The 12,378-nt window shown below is 32.8% G+C and overlaps 1 protein-coding gene across 4 annotated transcripts in view; it reads right to left on the minus strand.

Moving 5' to 3' along the window:
* LOC138323060 (probable E3 ubiquitin-protein ligase HERC4) overlaps positions 1 to 12,237 on the minus strand; it is a 31,467-nt gene extending 19,230 nt beyond the window's left edge. For all 4 annotated transcript variants that reach the window (XM_069267390.1, XM_069267391.1, XM_069267388.1 and 1 more), the window contains exons 1-12: positions 12,080 to 12,237; positions 11,299 to 11,585; positions 10,919 to 11,081; positions 9,743 to 9,819; positions 9,074 to 9,263; positions 8,611 to 8,642; positions 8,275 to 8,366; positions 7,716 to 7,846; positions 7,028 to 7,268; positions 6,593 to 6,717; positions 5,227 to 5,283; positions 4,563 to 4,671 (exon numbers count right to left, since the gene is read on the minus strand). In XM_069267390.1, coding sequence (XP_069123491.1) covers positions 4,563 to 4,671; positions 5,227 to 5,283; positions 6,593 to 6,717; positions 7,028 to 7,268; positions 7,716 to 7,846; positions 8,275 to 8,366; positions 8,611 to 8,642; positions 9,074 to 9,263; positions 9,743 to 9,819; positions 10,919 to 11,081; positions 11,299 to 11,545 — 1,464 coding nt within the window. In that variant the 5' untranslated portion in view covers positions 11,546 to 11,585; positions 12,080 to 12,237. The remainder of the gene's footprint in view (positions 1 to 4,562; positions 4,672 to 5,226; positions 5,284 to 6,592; positions 6,718 to 7,027; positions 7,269 to 7,715; positions 7,847 to 8,274; positions 8,367 to 8,610; positions 8,643 to 9,073; positions 9,264 to 9,742; positions 9,820 to 10,918; positions 11,082 to 11,298; positions 11,586 to 12,079) is intronic.
* Between the last annotated feature and the right edge of the window lie 141 nt (positions 12,238 to 12,378).

Raw genomic sequence — 12,378 nt, forward strand, 5'->3', positions numbered from 1 at the left:
AAATATTCACATCTACGGCCCTAAAGGAACCCACATTTGAAATTTGAGGAGGATCCCTTTATTACTTTCTGAGAAATAGCGGTAACAAACTTCAATTGTGATAATCCAAGATGGCCTCCTGTCTGCCATCTTATTCAACGACTGGTACCAAAATGCAATATGAACAACTAGGGACCGAGAGGGACCTGCACATGAAATTTGAGACAGATCCCTTCATTTCTTTCTGAGAAATAGCTGTAACAAACTTCAATTGACAAAATCCAAGATGGCGGCCTCTCAGCCATCTTGCTGACTGATCTGTCCCAAAATGCGATATGCACAACTAGGGACCGAGGGGGGACCTGCACATGAAATTTGAGACAGATCCATTCATTTCTTTCTCAAAAATAGCGGTAACAAACTTCAATTGACAAAATCCAAGATGGCAGTCTCTCAGCCATCTTGTTGACTGATCGGTCTCAAAATGTGATATGCACGACTAGGGACCTAGGGGTACATACATGTTAAATTTGAGAAGGATCCCTTCTGCACTTTCTGAGAAAAAGTGGTAACAAACTTCTCAATTGTCAAAATCCAAGATGGCTACCTGTCGGCCATCTTGTTGACCGATCTGTCCAAAAATGCAATATGCACAACTAGGGCCCCAGGAAAACCTACATATGAAATTTAAGAAAGATCCGTTCTGCCCTTTCTGGGAAATAGAGATAACAAGAAATGTTAATGGACGGACGGATGACGAACGAAAGGCAATTTGAATATCTGCTGATGGTGGGCTAAAAATACTGTAATATGTACATGGAGAAAAGAAATATGTACCAATTCCTGTAGCGACACTGTACCGTACATTTATACAGAGCACATCAATATGAAGTTAAGAAAACTCTCTGATCTTATAAATTTGTAACAGATAACCATAACAATTTTGTTATGTATTTTGTTACCTCTATTGTAACAGATAACCATAGTAATTTTGTTATGTATTTTGTCACCTCTATTGTAACAGATAACCATAGTAATTTTGTTATGTATTTTTGTTACCTCTATTGTAACAGATAACCATAGTAATTTTGTTATGTATTTTGTCACCTCTATTGTAACAGATAACCATAGTAATTTTGTTTTGTATTTTGTTACCTCTATTGTAACAGATAACCATAGTAATTTTGTTTTGTATTTTTGTTACCTCTATTGTAACAGATAACCATAGTAATTTTGTTATGTATTTTGTTACCTCTATTGTAACAGATAACCATAGTAATTTTGTTATGTATTTTGTCACCTCTATTGTAACAGATAACCATAGTAATTTTGTTATGTATTTTTGTTACCTCTATTGTAACAGATAACCATAGCAATTTTGTTATGTATTTTGTCACCTCTATTGTAACAGATAACCATAGTAATTTTGTTATGTATTTTGTTACCTCTATTGTAACAGATAACCATAGTAATTTTGTTATGTATTTTTGTTACTCTATTGTAACAGATAACCATAGTAATTTTGTTTTGTATTTTGTCACCTCTATTGTAACAGATAACCATAGTAATTTTGTTATGTATTTTGTTACCTCTATTGTAACAGATAACCATAGTAATTTTGTTATGTATTTTTGTTACCTCTATTGTAACAGATAACCATAGTAATTTTGTTATGTATTTTGTCACCTCTATTGTAACAGATAACCATAGTAATTTTGTTATGTATTTTGTCACCTCTATTGTAACAGATAACCATAGTAATTTTGTTATGTTTTTTGTCACCTCTATTGTAACAGATAACCATAGTAATTTTGTTATGTATTTTTGTTACCTCTATTGTAACAGATAACCATAGTAATTTTGTTATGTATTTTGTCACCTCTATTGTAACAGATAACCATAGTAATTTTGTTATGTATTTTGTACCTCTATTGTAACAGATTATTGTTATGTATTATTGTATTTTGTCACCTCTATTGTAACAGATAACCATAGTAATTTTGTTTGTATTTTGCACTCTATTGTAACAGATAACCATACAATTTTGTTATGTATTTTTGTTACCTCTATTGTTAACAGATAACCATAGTAATTTTGTTTTGTATTTTTGTTTCCTCTATTGTAACAGATAACCATAGTAATTTTGTTATGTATTTTTGTTACCTCTATTGTAACAGATAACCATAGTAATTTTGTTTTGTATTTTTGTTTCCTCTATTGTAACAGATAACCATAGCAATTTTGTTATGTATTTTTGTTACCTCTATTGTAACAGATAACCATAGTAATTTTGTTTTGTATTTTTGTTACCTCTATTGTAACAGATAACCATAGTAATTTTGTTTTGTATTTTTGTTTCCTCTATTGTAACAGATAACCATAGTAATTTTGTTATGTATTTTGTCACCTCTATTGTAACAGATAACCATAGTAATTTTGTTATGTATTTTGTTACCTCTATTGTAACAGATAACCATAGTAATTTTGTTATGTATTTTGTCACCTCTATTGTAACAGATAACCATAGTAATTTTGTTATGTATTTTGTCACCTCTATTGTAACAGATAACCATAGTAATTTTGTTATGTATTTTGTCACCTCTATTGTAACAGATAACCATAGTAATTTTGTTTTGTATTTTTGTTTCCTCTATTGTAACAGATAACCATAGCAATTTTGTTATGTATTTTTGTTACCTCTATTGTAACAGATAACCATAGTAATTTTGTTTTGTATTTTTGTTTCCTCTATTGTAACAGATAACCATAGTAATTTTGTTTTGTATTTTTGTTTCCTCTATTGTAACAGATAACCATAGCAATTTTGTTATGTATTTTTGTTACCTCTATTGTAACAGATAACCATAGCAATTTTGTTATGTATTTTTGTTACCTCTATTGTAACAGATAACCATAGTAATTTTGTTATGTATTTTGTCACCTCTATTGTAACAGATAACCATAGTAATTTTGTTATGTATTTTGTCACCTCTATTGTAACAGATAACCATAGCAATTTTGTTATGTATTTTTGTTACCTCTATTGTAACAGATAACCATAGCAATTTTGTTATGTATTTTTGTTACCTCTATTGTAACAGATAACCATAGTAATTTTGTTATGTATTTTGTCACCTCTATTGTAACAGATAACCATAGTAATTTTGTTATGTATTTTGTTACCTCTATTGTAACAGATAACCATAGTAATTTTGTTATGTATTTTGTCACCTCTATTGTAACAGATAACCATAGTAATTTTGTTATGTATTTTGTCACCTCTATTGTAACAGATAACCATAGTAATTTTGTTATGTATTTTGTCACCTCTATTGTAACAGATAACCATAGTAATTTTGTTTTGTATTTTTGTTTCCTCTATTGTAACAGATAACCATAGCAATTTTGTTATGTATTTTTGTTACCTCTATTGTAACAGATAACCATAGTAATTTTGTTTTGTATTTTTGTTTCCTCTATTGTAACAGATAACCATAGTAATTTTGTTTTGTATTTTTGTTTCCTCTATTGTAACAGATAACCATAGCAATTTTGTTATGTATTTTTGTTACCTCTATTGTAACAGATAACCATAGCAATTTTGTTATGTATTTTTGTTACCTCTATTGTAACAGATAACCATAGTAATTTTGTTATGTATTTTGTCACCTCTATTGTAACAGATAACCATAGTAATTTTGTTATGTATTTTGTCACCTCTATTGTAACAGATAACCATAGCAATTTTGTTATGTATTTTTGTTACCTCTATTGTAACAGATAACCATAGCAATTTTGTTATGAATTTTTGTTACCTCTATTGTAACAGATAACCATAGCAATTTTGTTATATATGGTTTGTTATCTATGGGAAAAGTTAAAAGAGGATTCTTTACCTTGTAAAAGGTATCCATCTTGTTCTAATAGTAAATTGTAACCACAGGGGGTTATCTTTACAACAGGAAACCACAAACAAATCACATCTTTGTATAAGGTTACCACATGATCATATGATTTATATTCATGTTAACAGGCAACCATAGCCAGAACAATACTATAGTTACAGTAGAATGAATATACGTACCCGGCCTACTTATACTTATCAGCCGGGTACGAATTGGTCCCTAGTGTCGTAGTGGAGCACTGCCTCCGAAATCACTCGAGCACAGTTTTCTATACTTTTTTGTAGGTTTCCAATTATTTTATGCGTATACATGCATTTACATATTATTTTCGTCCAAAACAAACATAACTACCATTCTTAATACCTACAGTACCGCTCACACGGCTTTGTGGACTTGCCGTATAAATTCCTTTCTTAAAGACCTTCATATGTATTATGTAAAAAAAATAATGCCTCGATGAGAATCTGATATTTCATGTGGTTCAGTTTTATTGTCTAGTAGGTAAGCAATATCAAACAAGTACGATGAAATGCAAAGAAACGTTTAATAATGGTTTGCATAGTCATTACTTTGCTCCATTAGCAGTAATAGGCACCAATTGTAGCTCTAAAGACAACACCATTTTCTGTTTAAAAGTCTTTTGAGCTACAATATTGCAGCTATAGTTACAGATGTTACCTTCTGTATCACAGTTGTATTTTTGGACATTCCAAGTTTATGCATACACTCCCTGACCAGTGTCATGTCCAGTCCAGGATTCTTACTGCTACAGCCGTAGTGGTGAGGTCTGAAAAACATCACAATGTAAAACAGACACATACTGATACAGCAGTGACAAACACTGAACACACAGCCATAATATTGGGCTCTAAAGAATATAGACCAATGCAAAGATACCGGGTAGGTCTACAGACATTTCTCAAGTATAAACAGTTATTAGTATGTCTCAAGATGTTCTGATTCATAGCCAAACGTCATATTGAGGTGGCTGAACAAAGAGTTGTTACATCTTGTATCTGAGTGTATCGTAAAGCATGTGGAGTGGAATTACAAGTGTAATTTTAATTGAATTGAGACATTTCAGTACAAGATACTCATATAAAGTTAATAGGCATGTAAAAGAGTATAGCTACATCTACATTTCCTTTCTGTTGAAGTAATTTTCAACATATACCCAAACTTAACTGAACTGGTATTTGCACCCACACTTAACTGAACTAGTATTTGCACCCAAACTTAACTGAACTAGTATTTGCACCCAAACTTAACTGAACTAGTATTTGCACCCAAACTTAACCAAACTAGTATTTGCGATGATGAAAATAAAGAAAGTCATACTCACTCTAATAGGAATGATGCATTTAAACAAGATGCTGTAGAAAACACTTTCTCCACTTCACTGAATTTAAGATAATGGGAAATAGAATTACAAATCATTCTACTTTAATGATCTTCACAATTATGGTCTGAGAGCGATTATTATATAATAATGAAGATTATGCAGTATAATGTGTCTAACCGGCTCTTGTCTAATCTGGATACCTGCGTATTGCATCATAATTATTTGGCATTTTCCTTCTCAATCTATAGTAGTCTTAATTAAAATTTGTATAATCCTGCAACATATGCTGGTCCCTGTAATATTTGGTCAAGACAAGTTACATTGTATAACAAAATTAATTCAAGATGGGTTAAATGTTTAAGATTTTGCCTGATATTCAACCAATCTTCAAAACTACATCTATACATTCTGGAGCATAACACACATTACCTACATGTATTTTCACTGAAGGTTTATATCATTGTTAAAACTCCAATCTTCCAGAAAGGAACATAAATCTGAAGTGTAATGTATAGTGTTGGGAATCGGTTGAAATTTCATGGTCAATCATCAGTTTTATTTAATCAATAAATGATTAATTAAAATTGATTATTTTTCCTTGATGTATACCGGTAAACAAGTCTCATATAAAAATTTCCTTCAAAGGCTTACGATCGCGAGGCCTCTCTGTACTGTCATGTTTTCATGTCGCTTATTTTCTTCACAAATCATGCTCATCTGAACGTTTACATTACTACGCAGTGCTTAAGCGTCAATTCGTCTAGACGCTAAAAATTTGACGTGATGTGAGTGACAACCACACACAAGGAAACATTTTTAACAAGTTGGCTATGATTTTTTTGCATGTTTTAGTGATCAGCTAACTTTATACTTTCTTTTATCATGGTGTTGGAAAATTCTGACAAACTCGATTACAGATTTCTTAGTCGATTAATTGATCAAACACCTCAAACTAACGATACTCAACACACTTGATTAATCAGAACACCACAAGTAATGTATAGTGACAGTTCAAGACAAACTTGGCACATGTTTTTGCAAGTTTAGGGTAAAAATAGTTTCTAATAGTTTCCTTTAATATTTTTGAATTTTTTGTCAAATTTAATTAACTAAGGAATGCATACCTACTCTTAATTAATGTTTAAACTATTAACATAATGTATGAATCATAAATGAGTGTGTCCAACACGACCGTTTTTATCAAAAAGCTGATAATTTGATAGGATAGTTGGATTCTCATGGATTCTTAGTGAGGCCTCTGTATTCGCCCTGAACCACAACTGTTCTATCGAGAATGTCTACAATTTCCACGTCCTAGTGCCTCCACTCCCACGAGTTATTTTAACATAATGCTAATGAAGCTTACTCAAAGAACTCCAAGGAATTGTCATCCTCTGGTAGCTCAGCTATCTTCTTAATGATCTCTGGTGTAAGACAAGCTATCTGTGTGTGTGGGTCATGTTGTCTGTAGTCAGAGGGTTCAACACCGGTCTGAAATTTATACCATCATAGTATAGGAAGTACAAAAAGATTAAAGGTAAAATATTGACACCAAGCAAACAGAAGGAAATCATAGAAAATTGATTGACCCTTTATGCCTCTATTAGTTTTCAGATTTAGTCTAGTGAATAAGACATTGTATTATACAAGTCAGGTATGTAGCATGCAGTGGCATAGGAAGGGGGGTGGGGGGGTGGGGCAAAGGTCCTCATTATTTTGTAACATCCCCCTTCCCCGCTTCCTGTGCCCCTGGCATGGTGAAAAAGAAGACTTGGACAAATTGATACAGATATGTACTTACTAATGGAAAGACAGCGATGATAAAACAGTGGTCACCACCAGCATATATTTCTTTGACTAGTAACGGCTGGTCATGATCCATCACATCTGATGTGCATTTTCCCTCTCCAGAAACAAAGTCACCTTGTATTGGAAAGGGAATGGTTTTATTGCCAGGAATTCCAATCCCCAGTTGTCCGCTGCCTCCTAGACCAAATGCATATACTCTACCACTGTTAGGTACATAGGACAGCGTGTGTCGTCTGAAACAGATATTGTAAGCTTCTCCATCTCAAAACTTTCTTCAATATACGGATGTAGTTTGCCAACACATTAATTACTATCATAATAAATTAGTTTCGTTCATAGAGTTCTTATTTACTACTAACATGACTGTACCTGTAGTTGAATTTCAAGCTGAATTGCATCTGACTAACCCATTCCAAATTTCCTTAAAGTCTGAGGGATTTGTTTTACCTATTTATTTTTAATAGTTTAAGAGGGGAGCACAAATGTAGCAAATTATTTTTCTTAACATTGACCATTTGTATTCTCTTTAAGTTTCAAAACTAAATATGAAGGTCTCATAGCCAGATTATATTGCCAGTATATATCTCCAAATGGAGGAAAATACTTCTAATAACGGAACATACATATTTTCTACTGGTGAAACGTTGATGAGACGATAGGAATGACAAAGATTTGTTTACCTGCCACAGGCTATCTGTGTTACTTTGCTCCCCATCAGTTCCACTACTTTCTTAGGAAGGATTTCATTGTCTGTGGAGTTGTGACCCAGCTGTCCATACCCGCCAGCACCAAAGGTAAAAACGCCACCCTCCTACAAACACAAGTTTTACTTTTTCATAGTATGACAAATCTGTTTTGCTTGCAAGAATTATCCCCAAACCCAACACAAGTATTCCCATAATCAAATTCAATTTACGTAATACAAGTAGGTTTAAAAAAATCTGCTTTTTAGCTAAAAATATCTGTACCGATATAGACAACCAAAGCTACCTTGAAAACTTTGCTTTTCTTTGGGTAAAGACTGATTATTAAGTATCAAATTATATAGTGTATCATTTAATTTTCTTTTTGATTTAAGTGTAAAGATAAAAAAATATACATTTAAAATGTTGCTAGCTCTGAATTTATCATTAATGCATCAATGAAAAAATTACTAACAGCACAAGAAAAATAATTCCAACAGATGATTATTTGACTGATGTCCTACTAAGATATAAATAAGATACCCCCGGTAAGTACCTGTGTTAGAACAGCAGTGTGATCGTCTCCACAAGATATGTACTTCACTTTCTGTCCTCGCAATGATTTACAAAGCATTGGATGGGAGTGGTCTACAAGTTAACAATACCAATCAGTTTAGTAACAAATCATATTTACTATGTTTTATCTCCTCTAAGAACAAAAACAAATTCTCATTTTCTCTTTAGCTCTATTAAACCTAATGTAAACCAGGTACATGTATTATAAGTTTGCTAATGATATAGAATTGTAATGATTACACTTCAAAATATGAACGTAATCTACACAGAAAAACAAAGACCTTATTTACAAACATTTGTAATAAGATTAACGTACCTGCTTCATCATTCAGCCCTAACTGTCCAAAACTGAAAGAAAATTAATTTTCTGTCCATCATTTCACTTATTAACAAATAGATATAAATCTCGCCTCATAACTCATGAAAATTGCTTCTGTAGCATCAAGTCACAAACCAGAGAAAAGATAATGATTCCTGACACTGGTGAGTTTTACAGCTCACATAGTTGTTACTGTGCAAGGTCTCTGAGAAACTAAAACTTGATGTAACAATTTTGTGCATACATGTATTTCATTGAAAAGGATAATTTAGGAAAATACACAGAGCAGCAAGAATGTTTGGTTTTTTTAATTTCTCATGGAGATTTTTGAGAAAATTGTATAAATACATATAGTTTTGATTATCAATAATACTTGGCCTTGAATACTACACAATGTATATAAATATTGTATACACAAATATAAGTGGTTTACAGCACCTCATTAGGTTTTTATTCCTACCAGTTTTTGCCCCATCCAAACACGGCTGTGGACATCGTCAGTACAAAGCTGTGGAAGCCTCCCGTCACAACCTGGGCTATAGGGATGCCCCTCAGACAGATGATAGGCTTTGGTGTGTCTATATGGCTGTGCTTTGTACCCTGCCCTAACTGTCCATGGCTGTTCCCGCCCCAGGAGAAAACCTGCCCATCTGAAAAACATCAGGATATCATAATGGTTATATAAAGTTACTTGGTAATCTTTTATCTAAAATGATCAACATCATACAATAAATCAAATCAATTTTCAATAAATTGTACCTTGCTACATGTACTTCATCATATCATCTGTTTAATATTTCACCAAATTTCAAATTGTATGGTAATAGCAGTAAAATGCTTGGAAAATATTTCTTGTATTATGATTAATATTAAAATATAGGTCACAGGAACATACTTTTGGTGCATATACTTTGTTTACTCTTCCCTAGGAAACCCTTGTCACAAATATGAAGTTCTCATTTAAAGTATATTAGATGAAAATTAGTGTAGGAGACTCGAGCCTAGACAAGAAAATATTCAAAATGACAAATGGAAGGAGAGTAGAACAAAAATAAAACTCATTTTTAATGTTGAATTAATAAATGAATAACACACTTCAATCCATTTAAAGTAAACTCAAATATATTACCATCTGTTAACACTAAACAGTGACAACTTCCACAAGCAATCTGTATAACTGTGTGCAGTACAAGAGCTTTGATCAACCTGAAACAAGATTAGCAGAAGTATAATTTATGTCTTTAATTTACACAATAAAAGTTCAGAACAACAATCATTTACGTAAGTTCACTGTATCAAACACATGATCATTTTTTTCAGCATATTCGGTCACTTTTCAATATTGTGCTGTTGAAACATTATTATTCAATATCTATGAAAATTTGCTACCTTCATTTTTAATGGTGGAGATTTTTGTTTAAATTTTCAAGGGTGGTGAGCTTCGTTAAAATTTTTCTAAAGACTACTATGAGCTCCTGCAAATGAGAACACCACACACAGCAGTGTTTTTCCTGCCTATATATTTGGGGCTGAAATAGGGCCCCATTCCCAATTGTATTTCTTGTTATTTTTTCCCAAATCTATGTCTAAATTTCCCAAATCAGTAAGTTGACGCATGTTTTGTGCGACGAAACTAAAAAATTCAGGAAATCCCAAGTCTGAACGTAGCATTTTAGTAACCATTCTTACACTTGATTCTTAGAGAAGCATAATTATCTATTCTACCTTTTCAAAAATGTCTATAAACACCTTTCAAATTTTTCATTTCCTACTTATATCGCACAAAATTTCCCAATTTTCATCAGGTGGCAATTTCCCAAAATACCCAGGAAAAACACTGCACAGCAGCCATTCTTAATTTTAATGAACCATGTTTTACCCTGTCAATACCTGTCATGTACTGTATAGCAGGTAAATTTTACTTCTCTGCAGTTTCATTTTTGTTATATTCAGTTCATCTGCGAATTCAAAACACTAGCGATATATTGATAATTTCATTACTGTTATGTTGCCAGCAAAAGGTACACCAATTGATTATTGGGGACCCTATCCAAAATGATGGATCCACTCTCGTGCAATTATAAATTAATTGCAAAGAAACAATTACTGATACTGACACGTTTAAACTTATTGATTTGTGATTATTGCATCTAGATGAATCAGTGCACTGCGAAATAAAGTTCTGTTTAGAAGGAAACCACAAAATATGGACCCAGAGAATTTAAAGCACTATACAATTCTTGTATCCATATATCTTTATATTTTATACGGGTTAGACTACATTGTCTGCCACAATTAAACGTACTTTGGTTTTCTCTGTATGGCTTCATCGATCTGGCCACGTCCAAGCTGCCCAAAGCTGTTATCTCCCCAGCTGAATACCTCACCAGCAGCAGTTAGAGCCAGACTATGACGACTGCCTGCAGCAACTTGGGTCACTATCATTTTGCTTAGTTGTTCAATTTTTTCTGTGAATACCAGGTTATTAAAACTGTAATTTTAAGCTTATTATTCGCAAAATAGTTTTTATTTCAAATATCAATTTTCATATAAAGAAATAAAATATTACTTCAAATTACACTTGTTTCTTATAAGAACCATAACTTCCAATCAATGAGTAATAAGACCGAAGAAAATTGAATAACTACTTGGGGAATTTGATGATTCTAAAGCAAATTTTCTAACCTGGTTTGGACCTGCCGTTTTCTCTTCCTAGCTGACCATGATCATTATTTCCACAGGAAAAGATGTCACCATCAGATGTCACAAAGAGTGAATGCATTTCCCCACAGCTGACCTTTGTCAGGCAGTATTGTCCACTACTGAGTAAGGGGATATATTTTGGGGTAGATATCACATACTCATCTGTAGCCCCAACAGCAAGCTGTCCATGTTGGGAACTTCCCCAACCAAGAATCTTCTGCTGCATCATGACCTACCGCAACATCCACTAAACATCCGCTATTTCAATCCTGACAATCACAATCATACACATCTATTCCAATTGTTATAAGGAAAATACTGTTCTCTGTATTCTTTTTGTTTTGTATAAAGGTGCACATCTTCACCTCTATAAACGTTTAAGTTTTAATTAATCGCTGACAAAATAAGTTATCATAACTGCAGTTTTTTAAACAACATGTCATTGATATGATAATAAAGTTATAAGCAATATCATCTATAATAAGATCCTGATGAAAAACTCGACTGTTTCGTTAATACTAATGTGCTTCAGTACAGAAAAGTAGTTATTTGACGTCCTCAGCGAGATGCATACATGAGGACCATATCCACTGCAGTTTTTATATGTTATGAAAAATCAATGTGGTGCTGTGATTGTAATGATATCAAGTCTGGTCCGGAACTATATTAGCTTGTGATAGACTGATTGATAGAACGTTCTTGAAAATCACGCATCACAACATGACGAAACTGAAAGTTGGAGAGATATGAGCGTTACACTTACCATCAAAGGTTATCGAAGCATAACAATGACAGCTTTAACATAATCATGATATTCATTCATAACTGACTTCTTCCTACAAGCCTGTCCATGTATGTAATTGCGACATTCTCAGTCCGTCTGTTTTGACTGTGGTTTCTTGTATTATTTTGATTGATCACTGTTAACGAAACGCTTTAAATGTTAGAGGTTTGTAACTCTGCGATTAAGGTTCCGAATGATGTCGATTCGCAAAGCTCATGGCCTGAAATTCCCGCCCAAAATTTCCAATAGGCCTACTGTGATACAAATGATTTGATTTT

Source organism: Argopecten irradians, chromosome 5 (assembly GCF_041381155.1).
Source record: "Argopecten irradians isolate NY chromosome 5, Ai_NY, whole genome shotgun sequence".
In the NCBI taxonomy this organism is placed as follows: domain Eukaryota; kingdom Metazoa; phylum Mollusca; class Bivalvia; order Pectinida; family Pectinidae; genus Argopecten; species Argopecten irradians.